The sequence below is a fragment of the Aspergillus flavus genome, chromosome 4, assembly GCF_009017415.1.
Source record: "Aspergillus flavus chromosome 4, complete sequence".
NCBI classification, from domain to species: Eukaryota; Fungi; Ascomycota; class Eurotiomycetes; order Eurotiales; family Aspergillaceae; genus Aspergillus; species Aspergillus flavus.
The window spans coordinates 2831419-2852074 of NC_092405.1; the positions used below are offsets into that span (position 1 = coordinate 2831419).

The following is a 20656-nucleotide window of genomic DNA, read 5'->3' on the forward strand; positions in this document are numbered from 1 at the left end:
CCACATGCCCTGGAAAAATACCAGGAGCATCATATCACGTGATCATAAACGGGCGATAAGCCATCATGGTTTCATATTGGTGTTCTTATCCTCTTTAACTCATATGCCCAAATATGGCAGCGCCCTACAGTCGTATTCTGGACCTTACCAAGGTACTATCTCGCACACAAGCCGTGTCTTTTGTACAACCGAGTGTGAACTGATATTAATGCTGCTCGCAGGTCCAGTGTCGTATCTTTTCACTTAACTTCAATCCGCAACGGTTACGACTGGGAAACAAGGTCCTTCGACAGCGGCTTCGTGGCCCAACGCTTGCAGAATGGTATCCGAAAAAGGCTGTTTCTTTCCGTGATTTACAAGACAGTTATAAGCCTCTCGGCTTAACCACGTTCGATGAAGCAGAGGATGATAGAGAGGAAGCGATCCAAATGTATGTTATTACTGCTCCTCTACTCCAACGTGCGCTCATAATTACGGATTAGTGCGAAGCTTCGAGGAAAGGGCCGGCCAAAGAAAAAGAGAACAGCCGCTGGTAAGCCACTGAAAGGGATGCCGTCCTCATCCTGCGGTTGCTAATCTATATGTAGAATCGAGATCCGCAAAGAAGAAGAAATAGGAGGGAAGGACATACATCCTATGATCTCATGTTAAAAATAATAATCTTAAATTTTTTTTGTATTATATCTCATGTTGCAGTCCACGTGGGGGTTATTTCGTTCTTCATCAGGTTTTATCTAGGATATTTACAGATGCTCATTACTCGCCTTTGGTGTTTGTGAAGTCCTCGCTTAGCCCGGTCTGTAACCTTACATGCTCAATGGGGATTGAAATCTTAAAGAATGGCCTTTGTAGGCTTGGGTGTGCCCCATGCAACTTGATTTTCATTATCCCCAGAATATTTTTTCCCAGTGTACGCGCTCACGGGTTTTTTACTGGATCAGAAAAAAACAAAGACTACATAGACTCGATTTTGGAACTCAGATATGCTATGATGGATTACCTTTTTCATCAGATAAATTTTTTAAAATGAGCATTCCTCGCCTTATTTATCATATGTCAAACGCCTCATCGCCCTGCAACCAGCTGGGTAAATAGTATGAACCTTATACGCAGCAATATTTGATGTTCCAATCAATGCTCTTCAATACGGACTATATCAACGTTTTACCAACCACAGGGAAACCTCCGTATCGGCACGTGATATGCCGGCTGGTAATGTCACAGAATGTCATTCCGGAAACCACGACTCATTTTACACTTGAACTCAAAATTAAATACTTTGATCAAAGAATCACAGTACGTTGACTTTCACTCTCACTCCCTACTTGTTTAGGTGTTTCTATGCCCCATAGTGCAAGACAAGTGAAGCATACTAGGTTGCCGCTCGCACATATCTCTTGTTCAACGGCCTTTCATAATGCGGCCAAGCAAGAACCAATTGAGAAGGGCAAGGAAAAAGGCCTTGAAATCGCAGGTCCGTTTGTCACAGTCCAAACCTCGAGAGTAAACTGACTTTATCTAGGCTACCGAAGCAACACTCGATGAATCACACACAAAATCTCAGACAGAGGTTACTCTATCGACTGATGTCTCACGAGGTAGTAGCCAGCAAGGTCATGATGCTGCATCTCTAGATCTAGAGGATCCGCTATGGCAAGCATATAAGCATATTATTAATCGATTCGATGAGGTCGGGGATACCTCAACACCGGCAAAAGAGTCTGAAAAACCCGAAATCTATTTTGATGATGATGATGAAATCCCGGATGAAGAAGAAAAGGAGCCCAAGCTCTCAAAAAGAAAGCGCAAGGAATTGAACAAGCTTTCTGTCGCTGAACTGAAGGCAATGGTTCGAAGACCAGAAATTGTCGAGTGGACGGACACTTCGGCCCCCGATCCTCGGCTTCTTGTACATATAAAATCCCACCGCAATGTTGTCCCTGTTCCTTCACATTGGTCCTTAAAACGAGAGTACCTCTCTTCCAAGAGAGGGATTGAGAAGCCGCCTTTCGCGCTGCCAAAATTTATTCAGGAGACCGGGATTTCGGAAATGCGCGATGCTGCCCTAGAGAAGCAAGAACAAGCGACACTCAAACAGAAGCAAAGAGAGAGGGTCCAACCAAAAATGGGAAGACTTGATATCGATTATCAGAAACTATACGAAGCTTTTTTCCGATTCCAAACTAAGCCGGAACTTACCCGCTATGGCGAGGTTTACTATGAGGGTAAGGAATACGAGACGAACCTTAGACATTTACGGCCGGGCGAGCTTAGCGCTGAGCTCAAGGAAGCCCTCAATATGCCACCCGGTGCGCCCCCTCCTTGGTTAATCAACCAGCAGAGATATGGCCCACCCCCATCATATCCAGCCTTGAAGATTCCCGGTCTCAACGCGCCGCCCCCTCCTGGTGCCATGTGGGGATATCATCCTGGTGGCTACGGGAAGCCACCAGTAGATGAGCACAATCGTCCTCTCTATGGTGGTGATATTTTTGGTGTATTGCAACCGCAACAGACAATGCAGCAAGGCGAGCCTGTCGAGAAGGATCTCTGGGGTGAGCTACAAGAACCCGAGCCTTCTGACGAGGAGAGTGAAGATGAAGATGATGAGGAAGATGAAGAGGACATGGAAACGGGCGTCCAGACTCCTAGCGGACTTGAGACGCCAAGTGGGTTAGCATCAGCTGTTCCCTCTGAGTTAGCTGGCGAAGAGAATGTTTCGGGGGAATTTGACGTGCGCAAGCACTATCGAGGCACACAGACTGAAGAGTCTGTAAGTCACAAGAGCGCTTTTCAAGTTATCCCAGAGCGACAAGCCAATGTGCGGGGCTTCTTCGGTGGCGAAAGGGTGTATGATCTTGCTGCGCATCCAGAAAACTTGGCGGTGCTTGGTGCTGATGAACAAAATCGGAAGCGCAAGAAACCCGGCGACGTTGATGTCTCTATGGACCCAGATTCTCTACAGTCAAATGAGGGATTTAGCAAAGAAAGCATTCGAAAGCTTTACGAATCCCAAAGGCAGCAGGAAAACAATCCTAGTTGGGGATTCCAGGAGGATTTAAGTGATATGATTGCTCAGGAAAGCCGCAAAAGGCTCAAAAAGGAAGAAGAAAAACGGAACCGCCATTGAGATCACTGTCAATCCGCCAGTTTTACCATACAAGCTTTACAGCACCTGTACCAATGCAGTCATTGTTCTCGGCCTATATCTCTTAAATTACAATTATCTATAGTCCTTACCGAAGAACAGAATAATGTCTACTAATCTTTCATGCTCTTCTTGACTAACTTTTCTGAAAGCAAGGCCGAAAGCGCAGTAGCTATCTAACAAGGGCCATGACTCTACCACACACAAGTACTGATAGTGTGTTTGACTTCTTACATTCTCCAACCTCTCTTAAGCCATAGCAGACTGGCCAGTCTCCAATAATCCTTGATAAAAAGTGTAGTTCATCGAGTATGAGTATGTTGGGCTGCAGAGAGCGAGAGAGAGAGCAAGCAATGGTATGCTTGGACTAACATCCTAAGGTCAAAAACATTGGTGGTTCAGTCATGTGATAGTTGCGCTTCCGGAGAAGACAAGCTCCTGGTCCAACCTGCTTTCAAGCGCAGCTTCTATAAAACATTTCTTCAATAGCTACCTATTCATGGTGATATTGTCTACGCAGATTTCAGTAGCCTTTACGAATGATTGTCTGTTTGTCTCAGAATGGACTGGGATCGCAACAGAAGGTCTGGCATATGAATATGTTACGCCACATCCCCCTTTTACCATTTCTATTCTCCACTTAGACCTTATATCCAGTCTCTTGTCTTGAAGCCGGGGCTAACGAATTACTCATAGATTTGATGATCACCGTGGCGGAGAGAGCTATCGCCCAGCAGGTCCTCGTGGTTACATTAGACGCAGTAGATCGCCACGGAATCGTTCCCCTCGTCTAGTGGCTGATACATGGGTACCATCCTCAAGTCGGTCATATGGTCGCGGACGCAGTCGTTCACCTCCCGCCTTTAGGGGTCGCTCATCCCGGAGCCCGTCTTTCTACAATAGAGAGAGCGGACCTAGCTCATACCTGAAGACATGCTCCCCCCCAAGAAGGTTCTCACCCAGACGCGAAGGACGACCCAGGTCTCCTGCCCCTGCTTCGTGGCGTTTAAGATCACCGTACGCTGATAGTCGACCTCGTGACTTCTCCCGGAATCGGAATATGTCAAAACGGCTTCGAGATCCATCACCTAACCTAGATTTTAGACCAGTCAGAAGAGAGCGCCCTGCGCTGACTGCGTCTGACCAGTACACGAGACCAGCTTCACCTTCTAGGCGTAGCTTGTTGCGAGATAATTACGCTCGTGGACCGATGGTCCCTCGTTCTCGAAGTCCAATCCAAGAGGGTCGTAGGGACCGCCATGCAGAGAATTATATAGCCCAAAGACGACGATCGCCATCTCCGCGAGGAGTTCCTTCTGCATACATCTCTGCCCCTGGATCTGTTTCTAATTCGAGACGGTCATCACCATTTCTAGACAGGACCAGTGCTTTCCAGTTCGACAACAGGGTTCGGTCACCGGCATCTCAGCCAGTTCCCTGTCGCCGCTTATCGAAAAATTCAGAACACTCTCCGTCCCGTCACGAGCATGCAACATTGAGCAAAAACAAGCCGAATAAAGACGACGCAGGACGTGATTCTCCGCTCATGGATGGAGCAGGTTGCTCTTCAGAGAAAGGACCGGAATTTGATACTTCGGGTCGGGTTCCTTCCCTCGAAACACAGGGGAAAGACTCTAGTGAATTAAATCAAGCACACTCTGGCAGAGTTCCAAGCTACCCAAGGGCATATAGCGCAGCACAGGACCATTCACCGCCATCTGGTCCCTCCCACGGGCCCAAGTCTTTGTCCTCGCAAACTCGCAGCTCAAATATCTCGCTATTATCGGCTCCCACTCGTCCTCGCGGAGGGCCGAGCTTCAAGGAAAACGTTTGGACCGGTGCTCCCGCCCGCCGTGGGCCCATGTCAGCTGGGTCCTATGGGCCGCCGACTGGCCCGCGCAGCGGCCATACTCTGATGCCAGGGCCTGGTGTGGATACCCATCGTCATTCTACTTACCGGCAAGGGAGTGTTACGGGAGTCTCTTATCCTCGCACCCCGAGGTACATGAATCACCTTACGGGCCTTTCTTCGATTATATCAGGGGGGAGATGCCTCCCATCTGACTTAGATGCCCTTACGGAAAAGCGCCTTTCGCAGTTAGACGCAGACAGGGATCGGCTTATGGAGCAGATTGCAGACACACAGAGATCAAAACGCGTTGGAATACGAGACTGGGACAGACTAGATAGAGACAGCTCCATTTGCGCTTTGAAAAGTGAACTTGCAGAGGGGCACCTGCAGCGAATTGCGGATGGCGAAAGCGCACATGTTAGCGCGATCTTCTGAAAGTACAATGCTGGGAATCATTGTCACTCAAGGATGAGAATTGCTCATAATATGTTAAGCCACGTGAATTTCTGCCTTTTCGTTTTCTTACTGATACAAGGACCAACAAATGAAGAATAATGACAAGGTAATAAATAAACTCAAAAAAAGCGGGGGAGAGAGAAAGGGGGTAGGGCAAAAATTAAAACATACCTAAATAGTCGGCGACGTGAGGGGAAAAAGTGCAAAGGAGTATATAGTTTGTATTTGATTCAAAAAGGAGTTAAAGTATACCTTGCAGATATAATTACGGCATCCAGAGCGCGCTGTGTGTGGGGCGGAGAATTTGCTTGTCGCGCCTGCTTGTTGTGGCTTCGTGTCAACATTGTTCAGGGCCTCCTCCCCAAAGGTGCGACTAATTATGCTCCGTACCAACAGTGGAATTCACTGGTTCACTTCATCGCATGGCAATTGATTATAGGAGATACTTAAACTGTTATCAAACAATTTTCACTTTCGTTCACTATATAATTGGTATCTCTAATTGATCTAGACCTACTCGGCTTATATTCAAAAACCATAATGAATATCTTCAGGCTTTTGGGTGAGTGCATTGTGATACTATCTTGCAATTGTTCTAACATTTGAACTAGCTGATTTCTCGCACCTCGCGTCTATTTTTATTCTTCTACATAAAATGAAGTCGTCCAGTGTATAGTTTTCCGCTTGCCACTTGTAGTGCTTAATCTAACCCACAGGTTAGAGCTGTTCTGGGCTGTCATTCAAATCACAGGCTTTATATTTGATGGTTTTTGTGACTCGCTATCTTGGTAAGGGCTCCATATTGTCTTCCCCATCTCACCTCGCAAGACTTCTCTAATTCTTGCCAATCTTCTAGATCTCTTCTGGGCCTTCTCCGAATCCCTATACAACACGACTTTCAAGATATTGTTCATTGGCTCATCAGCTTATATTATCTATCTCATGCTTAATGACTATAAACCCACACATGATCCGAATATTGATACATTCAAAGTTCAATACCTCCTCGGGATCGGTGCTTTGCTAGCTCTTCTCTTCCCACATGACTATAGCGTCTCCGAAGTTAGTTCCTCAATTACTTTGTGACTCCGTGCGGGCTTCTGACAATAGCAAGGTTCTCTGGACGTTCTCGATTTGGCTTGAATCTGTTGCCATCCTCCCTCAGCTCTTCATGCTTCAACGTACTGGCGAGGCGGACACCATAACAACACACTATCTCTTTGCATTGGGACTATACCGCGCCCTCTATATACCCAATTGGATCTATCGCTACTTTGCGGAAAGCTACTTTCAGCCAGTCCCTGTTGTTGCAGGCATCGTCCAAACACTCCTATACTCGGATTTCTTCTACATCTACTATACCAAGTAAGTTACTCGAGAATCTTGGAGCCCGAACACGAACTAAACATGAGTAGGGTCATGAAAGGAAAGAAGTTCTCACTTCCTGTCTAACTATCGCTGTAAGACGGAGTTATCCTTTTGCAGGCGGGCTTGGAAGCAGTTATCAATGTACTTTTTGGCGTTTATCATGGTTATGTGGTGTATCTCAACACGCTTCAAAACGCTTGCCTACGTTTCTATTTTGATGGATTTAGATTGTATGTACATTTAGGGTAGTTCGATTGATTATGTCAGAGGCGTGCCATGGTCGAGTCGGTCCGACAATGTCTGCAGCTTTAATCGCGAGGGAAATGGAGTATTACGATCAATTCCCATCAGAGTAAGACCTTCGATACGATCATATAGACATAATATAAAGGAGTATGCTTACAACGGGCAAAAAGGACTTAAGAGTTGCAAACTCGTTCGAGAGAACAAATGAGGGCTACTTCATTGTTTAGGCTAGAATATGGGACAAACTATGCGTCTTAGACATCTTGGCAATGAGTGGCCCACGAATCATGACTTAACACATGGTTAGTAGTGTTCAGTTACGTACTTCTCCAATGATCACAAAAGTTTTGTTGAGAACTGCTAAAGTTTACTTGAGAAAAGACATTCTTTGTATTAGAAGATTGAAAGAGCAGGAAGAGCAGTAAGAGCAGTAAGAGAAAATAAGAGAAAGAAGAGAAAGAAGGAAGAAAAGAACAGAAAAACAAATAAACCAAGTTGTCGGATTGTCGGGGCCACTCCAAACTCGTTTGACGATTCACCGGTCGGATGGGGAGCTCTAATAGTCTCGATGGCTAGATGGGCCAAGTGGAGAAGTGAACCCCGAATTGTAATTGACCTGTGACGATGGGTCTGGGAGGTCCCCATGGAGAGAGTCCAACACCGAAACTGAACTGGGAAGTGGGGGTGTTGCTTTTGCAAAGCCGTGCCCGGGGCTGAAGCTTGGCCGTTGGTGTATACCCTTTGAACTCTCCGACCAGCTATTGTGACCATTAAACTGAGTCAAGAAGTTCGCTTGTGGCCTGTCCAACGGCAATTGGACGTTCAAACTGGATTCACACCTTGATATGGGTGGTGATGGAAGTTTCGGGGAACGAGATACTATCTCGAGACGGGGTGAGCTTCTTCTTGAATTAGGAGGAGTGAGGCGCGAACCTCCCCGGCGAACTTGACATGTCGGACATATTTTAACAAAACGCGAGATGAGTTCTTTAGGAACCCTTTGATGATGGTCAACGTATGCTTACAGTCAGTTTTCATTGGCTAATGATGACTGGGGATACTCTCCAAAAGATAGGTCTGGAAGTTGCAGACATATCGTTTGAGAAACAGACAGACGTACCATGAATAGATCTGCCGCACCTGAGCAGATGTTTTGTCTCTACCACCGTGTTGGCACTGCTGATGTGCCCTGGTAAGAATCTTGAAAAGTTTCTCTCGAATAGCCACGGGCTTTCCTTCATGACAGATCATTTTCATGCACTTGAAAGGTATATGTGCATCAGCAATGAAGTTCTTCAACCTGGTCAGGAGATAATACGGACATCTGAAGTCCCTGTACCAACTACTTGAAGTTTGAACATCTTTTTGACCCAAAATCTAATGTTTTCCATTTAGCTGATGCTAACATGATCATTGTCTTGGTGAAAGGATTGAAGTAAGGTAGTAGGGATGCTTTCAGCCACAGGTAAAGGACAGGACAAATTCATACCGAAACTGGGCTGATTCCACAGTTGTATCTTTGGGGTCTAATAAGACTGTCCTTATGTTTCTCGCCCTTTTAGCATGAATCAATGCTTTGTCTTGCTTCTTAACCGAGAGGTCGTCGACATAACTAGAATAGAACACCCCGCATAAGACTTCTCTCCACTAACAACACCAAAGTGGATTCTTTAGGCGTGTAGATTACTTACCTTCTCATTAGTTGATCGAACTCCCGTACGTTTGGGAATCCGTCCAGTGGGGGAATAACTGGCTCCGATAACATCGTATTCTCGTTTCGAGAGTCTTGACTTTCAATATCTGTCTCCCCAAGTGCATCACGGTAAGGCAGGTATCTTTGGGACTGGAAATAGCGTGACGGTGCTATATACTGTACCGACTGTTGAGGGTGGTGGTGGTGGTGTTGTAAGGCCGTATGGTCAGGGGTTGATGGCACAGAGTGCACAGGTAAGTGGTGAGAAGACAAGTGCTGGTTGTGAGGTGATATGCCCGAATGGCTATATGGAGCACTGAATTGGGAAGTATATGCGCTGAAAGACTGAGACGGGAAATGATATGAGCCAGAGTCGTTTACGCTGAACTCATGGCCTTCCCCTTGGCTATACGGAACAGGTAAGGCAACTTGCTGGTTCATGATGTAGCTACCATGGCCCTCATTACTTCGCCTTCCAAAACCACTCATAATGACTTTCGGTTTGGTCTTCCTCTCTTGTTGGCAGTGGGGGAGTTAAGAACTTCCCAACTTAATGTATGCGCAGATTGATATGGGCAATTCCACTGTAGAGTGAAGCAATTCGTACTGCTCTCCCTATCATCCAAATATATATTTAGACGGAGATGGAGAATGTGATATAGTAGGGGTGAAGTTTCTATAAGCCAAAAATCCTCGAATAGTAAGGGTGCGGCCTCTGAGAACCTTGGCGATGATACAAGCTCTTCAAAATGAAGCACACACTGAGGTAGTGTCGGAGAAAAGTATCACACAAACGCGACAGAGGAAGGTGGAGAAGAAAGAGGAGACGATGGAAGACTTAAAGCAGACACAGAAAAACAAAAGTGATGAAGGTGCAAATAGAATATAGCTCGTATACTATGGATCCCAATGATGGCGAGCGGGCTCCAAGTCTCAAATAAGGGAAGAAAAGCCTGGGACATCCCGTAAAAGGCCACAGTGAGAATGACATACAGAGAGCTGGTAGGGTATATATGTGCAAGACCATAGCACCCTACCCTTGAACGATGCAAGGTAACCTCCAAGAAGTCCGAGGCATCGGCGACAGCTGACAGATTCCAGATTTCCTGGGGAAAAAAATGCTTTGAGTATTATGGACTTTGACATAAAAAAAAAGTAATATAGAGGAATAACACGGGTGATATAGCATTGAGGCTAAAAAAGAACAAAGTCCAGAAAAGACTTTGTAAGGTACCTCCTGCAGAAGAGAGGAAAAGAAAAGGAGGATAAGCAACTATCACATCAAGAGCAAGATACCGCGAATAAGATTGGCAAATCAAAAAAGAAAAGAAAAGGAAAAGAACGAAAGAAAGCGAAGAAGGCTCGTAGATGGTGAGGCCAAAGAACTTGTGGAACCGACAAGGTTAATCAGACAATCAAAGATCATCGTTGAGAATTGGACAATAGAAGATAGAAAAGGAAAAAAGAGAGAGAGAAGGCAGAAAAGAAAAGAAAAACACATAAAGAAAAAGGAAAAAGGAAAAAGGAAAAAGAAAAAAGGAAAAAGGAAAAGGCACAGGGAGAAGGGAAGAGAGTAGCTTTGGCAGTCTCCATGAAGCCTTTTCCTTCAGTGGCACAAAGACTTTCAGAGAAGAAAATGCATTCGGGGACATAAAATAAAAGAGAGAGAGAGAGAAACAGAGAAAAGAAAAAAGAATTCAGACATGCTAAGACTCTAGGGCTCTGGGGGATGTGTGCCGGTGATACAGTTCAGGTCTATCGTATTTCCAGCAGCTCACTTGTAACTCCTCAGGTGCTTGCGTTGCAGAGCAATCAATGGTCCATGTTGTGATTGAGGACCAAATTCCACAGCGAGGTACCGCTTAGCTGAGAAGTATGTAGGAATCACCTTTATTGGCTGTACTGAAGAAGTCAACCCTTGCTCTCACCTACATGACGGGTATCTGTGTCTCTTTTCCATTCAGTCACTTCCCTGCTTCTTACGCACCGCTCCTTCTTCATTGCATACTGACGAGCACTCATTCAGGATGAAGAGACCAAGAGACAGTGCATATCTGCCTTGTCTCGGTAGCACCTAGCAGCAACTGATCGTCTAGTACCCTTCCAGTGATGCACTGCTCCGAGTGTTTCGCCTCCTATTTAGGTTAATACATAATCCAATAAGATGGAAGCGAAGCCTCTGCGCAGAAGCCCATTCGAAGCCCCTTATTAGTTTCCTGGGGAGACCCACGCATGAAGGAGAAAAGTAACCAACTGTGTATGTACGTATGGTCTTATCAGGCAGCAGTATACATAAATTCTAGGTCGTGGATACTGTAATTTAGGTAGTACATGTTCGCAGCTAGATTGTGCCCGGTGGAGTGAGATATTTGTAGAATGTACGTAGAGGAAAGGTTGTTGTAGAAGGGTACAAGATTACTAGAACCCATTTATTGTTCAAGCCCTTTTTTTCAGTCACCGCTCCGTATGGTAAATATTGCATGTTCTGTACATATGTAGACTGATCAGCTTTAATGGAGTGGATGGGGACCGAAGCAGAGGAAAATAAACAGGAAATGTATCTATATGTATCAAGTACAAGTCTCATATCTAGGCCATACTCTGTATAGGCTATGGTTATGTTTATGCTACAGAGTAGAGTCTCTTTATTCAATCCTTCTTTGAGCGCGGACAACTTCGAAACTAACGGAAGGGTGTATGATATGGTACAGTATGAAATAGTGCTGTATCAATTGGTACTGGATGTCGCTCGGCACATAACATAAAGACAATAATTATCTACCTACCTAGTACTACACAGGTATTGACAGATTACATTTAGCTGCTTGTATATTCCAGGATCATCGATGGTTGACAGAGTGAGAACACCCCTGTCCATGGCACTACCAGGTATGTAATGCCTCATAATTGGCTTTTACTTGACAGCGGATGCCTGTACTTCTGTACGCTATACCTAGACAATGTAATGCACTAGGATTCTTAGTTTCCCATACATTCATTTACTTGCAGGGAATTCCGTAGGCTATTATAGACTACCCATCAGTATAATCTATAATGCAGCCATGTAAAAGATCGGTGATGTTCAAGAGACACTGAAAATGCTGAGGAGAGACCCCAGACAGTGGTACGTTTTGCTCGGTACCACTATAAATCTAAGCGCTGAGGTGGTCCAGTGCCGCATATGAAAGATGAACTTACATTCATACCCATGTTACTGCCTAATGATCATGGAGGGTTGAGGGGGGTAATAAAAAGAAGGACCAGCAGTAGCAAAGGAAAGTATACAAACAAGCCAGTCTGGCTTCAATATTATAAAAAGAATACCTCCGCCACAGCTAGCACTCGCTTCATAGGCTCTGGGAGCTTGGAGTTTGCAACCATGGTCGAAGATTGTAGTATTGACTGTGTGTCACGGATGCTGTAGTTTAAAAGTAATCCTTATACACTTTTTGAATATATCCAAATACAGAAGCATATGTGATCATCGCCATGTTACTCTGGCTGTTACAACAAACATCATAAAGAGTCATTTCCCTTGTGTTCTGTATGCATTAATAGAGACCCTTCTGCAAGTAACCGGGTTCAATAGACGAAGCTCCATCTGGTTGCCTTTCCGTGCACAACAATCAATTCAACAGGGGTCCATGTAGGACGCTGTCATTCCTGTGGGTCTAGTCAACGGGGCTGTTATCGGTGGCTGTTTGCCAGAGCTAAGGTCCCTGCAGAGCCATCTATGGCTACTTGTATGATATACCATCATTAGAAGCATGATGCAAGTACTAGCTTTACTATTGGCTACCATTGTCAGCGTGGAGCGGGTATAACAAAGCACTAACACAAAGCTCTACCGATTTTACGCCAACCAAGTATTTTCTATTCTGACCAAGGGTCAAATGTGCAATGTGTCATCCTTTGCTCATTTCAACGTTGATTTTCTAATGTACAATCATAATTTGGACCAATGTTTTGCTCACTCATTACCATTAGAGGCTATCAAGAAAGCGTGAGAGGGTCTAGTTAGAGATCTTGAGAGGGTAACTGTGTCTTAGATGCACTCTTTACTATATTACCTCATTCTACACCGTGTCCTTAGAAGTAGATCCCAAATCAAGCTAGGGCTTCTGCACAGGGACAGGTGGGGAGTTGCAGTGTGTACCCAGCAAATTATACTTGACGGAACTTTGTAATGGAAGAAAATGCGTGGTTGGTCGTCAGATTTGCGGTCAAAGGCCTGGTCGCGTTCTAGAATTCGGTTAAAACAATTACCCTAAGACTTGGGACTTGGGTATGCCCTGTATGCTTCCTGGTTTATTTTGGGCTAGGATTATAGAAGCAACGCCCACTAGTCACGCATCCAAGTGCATAAAGTATATCAATAGCTGGAAACAAGTGGGCAGTAGAATTATCAAGAAAAGCACCGAACGTCTATAGGGCCCAATGCATTGGATGAAAAGGGGAGTACCAATAATGTACCTTTTGACACATATTAAGCAGTTCCAAAGGAGAAACCAATACCGCTAATGCTAGTGGGCAGCAGGAGCGACTATTGGAGCCATAGGTGCTTTGGCCTATGAAGTCTGCCTTGAGTCCCTTGACCGTTAGTTACTATACTACCCAGACTTCATGGTTGGGTGCATTGGCAACCTATTTGTTGCAAAGTCATTGGCCAAGTAAGAGATCAGTTGTCCTTTCGGGTCTACGTGTAGTCGATCCGATGCGGTGTCACACAAACAATTGCAATGTCCACAGGAAACATCGGAGGCTGGCTGAGGGAAGGTGCAAGTCGTACATTAGTGTCATTAGTTTCGTAAACAGAGTACATCAAATTGTTTCCTGATGCATCACCAAAGTTCCCTGTAAGACTGTGAAAGCTAGTGTATCCAAACATACTAGTAGATGATCTGGCAAATGTCGCAACTCGCTTAGAAGATTTGGTGCACGGTCGGCGAAAAATGGGTTGATGGATGTTAACAATTTTCAGGGGGAAAAAAGAAAGAAAGGTAAAAAAAGATAAGCAAATAAAGGAGATACTAGTATTCTCGTGTACTCTCAATCTTGCCAATTGTTCACCGAGGTGGGCAGCCTTATGCTCGGATCCGTTAACCAAAGCTATCTTGTAAATTCAATACAAAGGGAATGGCTGGTGCATAAATGGACATGGACTCTGTACGAGAGTTTCAATCAGTTACATGAACAGGTATATACCGCAGCAATTATAAATACATAGAGCTCCTGCTTCTTAGTATCATCCATCGATACTCGTATAAGGGACAACGACAGCCTATCTAAAGAAAAGCAGACAGAGAGGAAGATCATAGCATTGACCGGTTCATTAAGGTCAAGGGGTCCATGGCTTTTCGTCATAACCTCATGCAGGATGCCCATTGCAGCTTAACCGCAGTTAGGGTTATCCCACTATCGTGAAAACGTTTCTTACCATCATAAAAACATTAGAAGTGTTGGAGGTGGAACATCGACCAATGGAGTATAACTCCATTGTCTTCAATGGGTATCACTGCTTCAACATCCTTTCACCAATCCTCCCACTCCTCCTTTCTTTCTCTCTTGCTTTTTCTTTTTTCTCTCCTTCTTTCTTCCCCCCCACCTTCGTCCCCTTACCTATCTTTCTTCTTTTACTTTTTCGTCGCCCTTTTCGTCAGAGAGGGTGGTGGGAACTGAAAGGGGATGTGTTCGATATGCCTTAATGATCACCCACTATTGTGGTCCCATGTGCTGTTAGATTGCACCAAGTCTCGAATGGCCCATCGCCAGCCGTCCCCAAATCTCATACGATCGAAGCTGACCCACTTATCGACTTTACGCCTCCATTTTTCTTCTTCTGCGCGTTGACGCCTGATGAATTCTGGGCCAACATCAAATTCTTCCGTCATAGGCCACTCGTCTGACGAATCTCCACAGCTTCGATCATCACCGCTCCCACCAAAACCGAAATCGTCATAGGTACTCGAGTTTCGCAGTCTGGAACTGCTAGCCTTGTCTTCCAGGTCACCAAGACCGGCGAAAACATCATCGTCATCCTGGATTGCCACCAGCCCCTTTGTCCCTGGTTGCAGTGGCGCCAATTTAAGCCAGCACATACGTTGTGGATCAAACACCATCCCACCAACTACCTGCACATTCTGCATCGCGCCTACATTGGTGATAAGGGCGGGTGCTGGCTTTGGTGATTGGGGTGAACCTATTTCAAAGTCGTGAATCAAGCCTTCGTTTCCTTCCCAACGGAAAGCAGTAGGATTGTATTGCATGCCGTTTACAGCTAGGTGAGTCAGTCATAGTCCAATCTCCCAAGCAGAGAATCAACGTACATTTGGGCTCCCGGACACCTGCCCCCAAAGGCTTAATCAGATGTGGTTTGCACCCAGCCGAAATAGCTGGTCTACTCTTTCTGCTTCTTATTGTCGAGTTTAAAGGAACCCGCGAGACTGTTTGTGCTTTCCAGATTGCGTTCAAAGAGGTAAACGAGGCATTCTCACGAGCCTTTCCGCTAAATGTCATTGAGGCGATACGCTGCTCTCTTGCGTTTCTTGACGCGTTGGTATCCCGTGCAAATCTAGGAGTGAAGTCATTAGACTTTGAGGCGATACCTAGTACCGGTTGTTGGGGGGTAAGAGTATGTGTCCTCGACGGGATGGTGTGGCTTCGATTCAGCCGACTTCGAAGGGAGCGCGGGGCTCCACGTCCAGAAGGAAGCTTGACGAATCGGCTTTCTGCAGAAGTAGACGTAGGCAAGTCATCAAATGACGCCAGTTCAGTACCGTCACCAAAGTTACGCCGACGGGTTGGACGGGTAAGCGTTCTCTTTGTGGAAGTGACTAAGGCTTCGGGGCTTGACTCATTTCTGGTATTGCCGAAAGCATCATGGCGACTCGACCGAGACAGACGGGATGAAGCTTGCGAATTGAATGCGTCATTGGAGCTATCCGAATTTGTACGACGGGACTGCCGGTAACTTTTGACGCTGGCATGGTGTGACTGGTTTTCTGACGCTCCAGCTGGGATGAACGGTGCATGTGATTTACGGCTCAATGTCCTCACGTCATTTGCACGATCAACTGGAGTTTTTGGTCGGATGGTGGAAAAGTTTGATCCATCTTGGCGAGAAGGGGAGCGCTGGAAAGATGGTGACACTGGCTGTTGTGTGTTTCGCATCGATGGCATTGACCGTTTCTTCTTGAGTAGCTGGTTTCCAGCAGTAATACGTTCGTTACCGATAGAGCCCTTTGGGACTCGCGAACCGACAAGTCGCCTATTTGGAGCGGAATTAATCGGGGACATTGATGTAGTTCCAGATGGTGTAAGACTAGACAGTGATGAATGGGAAGAATGCCCACCTCCTCGTGACGGAGGCGTCCGGAACTTCGATAGAGGAGCACCGCTTTCTGAAACAGTCTCCAGGTGTGTCGAATGCGGGCGATCGTGACCAGAAAGACGGGGTATCCGAGTCTTCGGGGAAACTGTTGTATGCGTGAAGGTCAGAGTAGTTGCCGAACGCCTGGCTGGGCTGCCAGGGCGCTCCGTCTTGCATTTGACGTTTGGATTTATCGAGAGCCTCCTTGAGTCAAAGACGTCATCGTCCTCGACTTCAAGACCCGAGAAGAAGTTATCTGCGCTGGCCGCCTCACGGCTTGGCTTCGCTAGTTTTGAGTGGCTTAAGTTTACATACTTCGGTTCCTGCCGCTTCCTAAGAGATGACTCTAAGTCCAAAGGTCCGTCGGGGATGATGAGGCCATCTAGACCTTCATCCTCACTCTCCGCAGTCAGGCAACTCGAAGCACTAGGGCTGACCACAGAGACTGAGGAGCTTGGATTCGATCGATAATCTCTTGTAGTACCACCAAACCGGACACCAATACTGCCTTCAGACCAGTCAACATCTAATTCATCGGGTGTAGGGCTTGAACCCCTCGAGATGACCTGTCGATGTGATAATTGTAAAGGCAGATCATCCGGCGGCAATTCAAAATCCTGCTCAAAGTCCTCTGTGTCATTGTTCTGTTTGTCAGGCTTTGAATCGTTAAGGAAACCATTCCTCTGTGGAGACCGAGATACTGGAGCTCTGATTGTAGGAACATCATCGGCATCGTCGACAATATCGTCGACCTGGTAGCTATCCAAGTTTGCAAGTGCAGACTGCAGGTGGGAAGAAATGTCATCACTCCAGAAGGGTGAAGCCGACGTTTTCACAGGGCTTGTAGCAGCAGAGCTAATCTGCCGGAGCGATTCAGGGAACATTGACTCTTGTGTATTTTTTAACTCCAAGACACCATCTGGCCCTGGGAACTCCACGTCTTCGGACCAATCATCAACAAAGTCTTGCTTGGGTTTCCTCCGCCCCAGGCGTTTAATAGTGCCCCCGACAAGAGCTGACCTAGGCAAGTTTGCAGGTAAAGGAATTCCTGCATTCTTAGCAGAAGCTATCGCTTCTTCGTTCACACCTTCTTCATTATCGAGTAGTTGAACTTGCCAATCCTCGTCGCCTCCCACGTTGGAATCAAGATCGGAGCGTCCAGAACGACGAGAGGAGATTGAATCTCGATGTCCAGACCGACGAATAGACGAATTAGTTACTGATGTGGCACTTGACGCGGTGCGCAATTGGATATCCTCGTAGCATTGTAGGTCGTCATCATCGTCCCAGCATTCAATTGTTTCTTCTTCACCACGGCGTACTTGGAGTGTTAACGACTCCATATCAGCGCGGGGAAAACTCGACCAGAGATAAAAGTATAAATCGTTTCCTTCAGGAGTAGGTTCATATATCACCGGCGTTGAAACCTACTGAGACGATAACGAAAAGGAACGTCATTCCGTGTGAATGCAATCGGCTGGATTAGGTGACGTTGCGGGTTTAACAGGTGGAGCGATCTTTTTCTTGCTCCTGGAAGGGTGCGTATTCCTGGAAGCCCCGTCTCCCTTCGCAAAGACTGATATGTTAAAATCAAAAGAATCGCAGACGGGTGGAAGAGGGCCAAAAGCGAAGTCGCGCGTGCCTCCACAAAAGAGAAACGGAACAGGTGCCCCGGCCTACGGAGAAATTCAACACGAGACTGATAGCAGCAGTCGTGCTGGTCCGCGTGTGGAGTGGTCGTGGCCGTGGTGGTAGTGGCTGGAGGATTCCTCAAGAGGGGGGATTGTTTAAACGTTAGGGAACAAGGGGTCGATAAACTAAACAACCATTGGTGGATACATCCAAACTAGAAAGCCTCTGTCAATGCTTTGTAGGGGTTGCAAAGGGGGTGGGTTTGAGGAAAATCTCTGCCCTTCTCTCCTGTCCTTTTCTTTCTGCTCTCTTACTTCCCCTTCCTTTTTTTTTTTTAAGAAAGTAGGATGACTGAGGAATGGGGGTTTTAATTAACAGGAAGGGAAGAAGGTGACTAGGGAAAAGGCAGTTACTATTATTTGCTCACTAGCCGCATCTCTAGTTTGGGTTTGGTGGCACTAATCATTTAGTAAAGTATGGTATTAGTAGTAAGTACCATTCAGTAGTACGGAGTAGTAGTATTATTATTACTGATAGTTGCTCACACGGATCCACAAGCCGTTGGATGTGTTCGGTAGAGGTATCTTGGTATTCACTTGAAGTGAGTCGCTTGCCACAATGTGGGCAGTATTCCAATTTCAGGAGTTGATGATGGGAGGTTGCTCTGGTAGCTATGAATAAAAATTCGACGTGTATAGAGTAAACTACAGGCTGTAGTGACGTATCGAATATAACAACCCATTCTAGGTATTCTGTTGTCATACTTCAAGGTAGAATAAATATAGTATAGTACCAGCCTAACCAAACAAAACCTGTTAACTATGTCTGTCCTAGAGACGGACCTAGAGAGTTGTATACATCGTATTTATCTAGTATATCTAGGCATAGTTGTCAAAACCTACGGAGTAACAGAGAAACCTCCACCTCAGCAGGTAGCAGGCACTGCAATGTTTTAATTTTACCAAAAGTAGTTAAGCCGCGCACTACTAATTCTAGCGGAGTGCTCTGTACTGTTCCGTACATTACCTGCAGTACTCCGTTCTCTGTACTCCGTACCCTTTGATGAATCAGTACCTAGCAGGCAGCTATCTCTATACCTAGCCTGTAGCCTATGATGACCCACCGCAGCGTTAAGTTACCTTAATAACGGCAATAACATTAATACTAACACTGAACCTGTTCTTGATTGTCCCTCACTCGACCCTTCACTCTGCCATCTTTGACATCGCCCAGTATGTCCTCTGAGTTTGGCCTGTCTCCTCGGGTTCTGCGTATAACCCGGAGTGATGTTCCTGAATCATATGTACTTGTTCATATCACTCGCGCTGGCTCGTCTCTTGTGGACTTGAACGTCACTGCTACTGAAGGCGAGAATCCATATAGTGGTACCGGTACGCCGATCTCTTACTTTTCTGTATTTATTTCTTATTTTTAAGCAAGAGCTAAAACAATCGGAGCAGTGCGTAAGTCGCACCTACATGATTTTCGTTCGAAAAATTATGAAGGCAACGACGAGGAATGGTCCCAAATTGTGTCGCATGTATTTGGTCAGCTGGATGAGTCTGCCGCGAAGGTGAAGCTGTGTGGTATTGAATCGTCGGCTAGCGTCATAGGTGCCAGTGACGCCGAAGACAAGGAGCTAGTGATCACTATCCGAAAGAGGATACAGACTATAACTGTATGTGCATTTGGCGCGTAAACACGGAACTTAATCTTGACAACTTAACAACTTACAGCAAAGACTTGGCTCCGTGACTCTCAGGCAAGATGACCAGCAAGCTATTCAGCTTTTTGACTGGGCAGGGATTGCTACCCTCAGGGCTTATACCATCGAGGAGCGTTTCGCTTCTTTGCTTGCTCGCTACCGCAGTGCCGAGAACACGATTAGACAACTGAACAAGCAGCTCGAGGAGTTCGTTTCCGCGAAGACACAGCACGAAGAACAACTGATAGTCAATTTCGTCCAGCTGTTAAACGAAAAAAAGCTCAAGATACGCAACCAGCAACGCTTGCTAGCCTCTGCAAAAGTAGAACAGGAAAAAGGTGAGGTCTGGTTAGATACTATTCAGCACTGAATTTGCCGTTGACCTGCAATTTTATAAACCAGTGTCTTGGATCCAGAATACAAGATCAGATCAATACCTCCGACCGCACAAGAATATTCGGGCCGCGAAGCGTACCGCTGCGGAAATGAGCGATGATGAGGCGGAGAGTGAAGAGGAATTCGAAACAATGGAATTCAATCAAACCATGCACTCAAGTGATTTGGGGGAGGCCAATGAAACGACCGATGAGCGATCCTCAACACCTCAGCCTCTGGAGGAGGTGGACGAGAATGCCACTGATGAAGGGTCTCCCGCACCCTCAGATCTGACTGGCAGTGAGGACGAAAGGCATATGTTCGAACATAGAGGCCCAACTGGTCGCCCTATAATGAAGGAACCTCCCGCTCCTCCTCCGCGAAGAGAGCTTCCATTTGCCAGAAAGGCCCATACTCCCGGAAAAAAATCAAATGCACAGGAGTATAACACAGAGGATACTGCCGGGGAGACAGATGACGATGAGCTATGACTCGCATAGGCATTTAATTAATAAGCAGTAATTGGGATTACTTGGCATATACCGCAGTTCCTATTGCACTAAACACTTGTTACTCTCTCAACTTGTGATGATCGTCGTAAACAAGCTGGACACCTAATTTGTAAAATGCAGCTAACTTCAACGCTTCATCCACAGGCTTGGCATTTTAGTGAGTTCTAGAGTACCTGTATGCGTAAAAGCTGAATTTTACCTCAATCTTATGTACAAGTTCACCGCTACTGACATCCCATTTAATACCAGAGGGTGATATGGGAGGCATATTGGGAATGAGGTGGCAAAACATGACTTAAC

At 46.0% G+C, this 20656-nt stretch overlaps 7 protein-coding genes across 7 annotated transcripts; 5 read left to right on the plus strand and 2 right to left on the minus strand.

The window, feature by feature from the left end:
- Positions 1 to 113: 113 nt before the first annotated feature.
- On the plus strand, positions 114 to 616 carry F9C07_10787 (putative mitochondrial 37S ribosomal protein S27; the record flags this gene model as incomplete). The annotated part of the gene is made up of 4 exons (XM_071507490.1): positions 114 to 152; positions 222 to 430; positions 483 to 532; positions 588 to 616. The coding sequence occupies 4 exons, from the start codon at positions 114 to 116 to the stop codon at positions 614 to 616; spliced, it is 327 nt and encodes a 108-aa protein (XP_071366508.1).
- A 596-nt stretch (positions 617 to 1212) lies between these two features.
- On the plus strand, positions 1213 to 3290 carry F9C07_2189370 (splicing factor 3b, subunit 2). Its single transcript, XM_071509392.1, has 2 exons — positions 1213 to 1474; positions 1523 to 3290. Exons 1-2 carry the CDS (start codon positions 1418 to 1420, stop codon positions 3128 to 3130), a joined length of 1665 nt encoding a protein of 554 aa, XP_071366509.1. The 5' UTR covers positions 1213 to 1417; the 3' UTR covers positions 3131 to 3290.
- Positions 3291 to 3420: 130 nt separating this feature from the next.
- Positions 3421 to 5716, plus strand: F9C07_1563263 (uncharacterized protein). Its single transcript, XM_071508204.1, has 2 exons — positions 3421 to 3732; positions 3845 to 5716. The coding sequence occupies exons 1-2, from the start codon at positions 3710 to 3712 to the stop codon at positions 5433 to 5435; spliced, it is 1614 nt and encodes a 537-aa protein (XP_071366510.1). The 5' UTR covers positions 3421 to 3709; the 3' UTR covers positions 5436 to 5716.
- Positions 5717 to 6177: 461 nt separating this feature from the next.
- Positions 6178 to 7112, plus strand: F9C07_10786 (putative er lumen protein retaining receptor; the record flags this gene model as incomplete). The annotated part of the gene is made up of 4 exons (XM_071507489.1): positions 6178 to 6244; positions 6313 to 6518; positions 6571 to 6821; positions 6872 to 7112. Coding segments are annotated over 4 exons (561 nt in total), but the record flags the coding sequence as incomplete, so codon positions are not given.
- Positions 7113 to 7225: 113 nt separating this feature from the next.
- F9C07_1563276 (uncharacterized protein) lies at positions 7226 to 9372 on the minus strand. The gene is made up of 5 exons (XM_071508205.1): positions 8762 to 9372; positions 8560 to 8682; positions 8393 to 8447; positions 8191 to 8330; positions 7226 to 8068 (listed from the first exon to the last, which is right to left on the minus strand). Exons 1-5 carry the CDS (start codon positions 9250 to 9252, stop codon positions 7627 to 7629), a joined length of 1251 nt encoding a protein of 416 aa, XP_071366512.1. The 5' UTR covers positions 9253 to 9372; the 3' UTR covers positions 7226 to 7626.
- A 5099-nt stretch (positions 9373 to 14471) lies between these two features.
- On the minus strand, positions 14472 to 17475 carry F9C07_10784 (uncharacterized protein; the record flags this gene model as incomplete). The annotated part of the gene is made up of 2 exons (XM_071507488.1): positions 14472 to 15040; positions 15090 to 17475. The coding sequence occupies 2 exons, from the start codon at positions 17473 to 17475 to the stop codon at positions 14472 to 14474; spliced, it is 2955 nt and encodes a 984-aa protein (XP_071366513.1).
- A 1287-nt stretch (positions 17476 to 18762) lies between these two features.
- On the plus strand, positions 18763 to 20621 carry F9C07_1563727 (uncharacterized protein). The gene is made up of 4 exons (XM_071508206.1): positions 18763 to 19155; positions 19225 to 19442; positions 19501 to 19807; positions 19872 to 20621. The coding sequence occupies exons 1-4, from the start codon at positions 18999 to 19001 to the stop codon at positions 20333 to 20335; spliced, it is 1146 nt and encodes a 381-aa protein (XP_071366514.1). The 5' UTR covers positions 18763 to 18998; the 3' UTR covers positions 20336 to 20621.
- Positions 20622 to 20656: the final 35 nt, after the last annotated feature.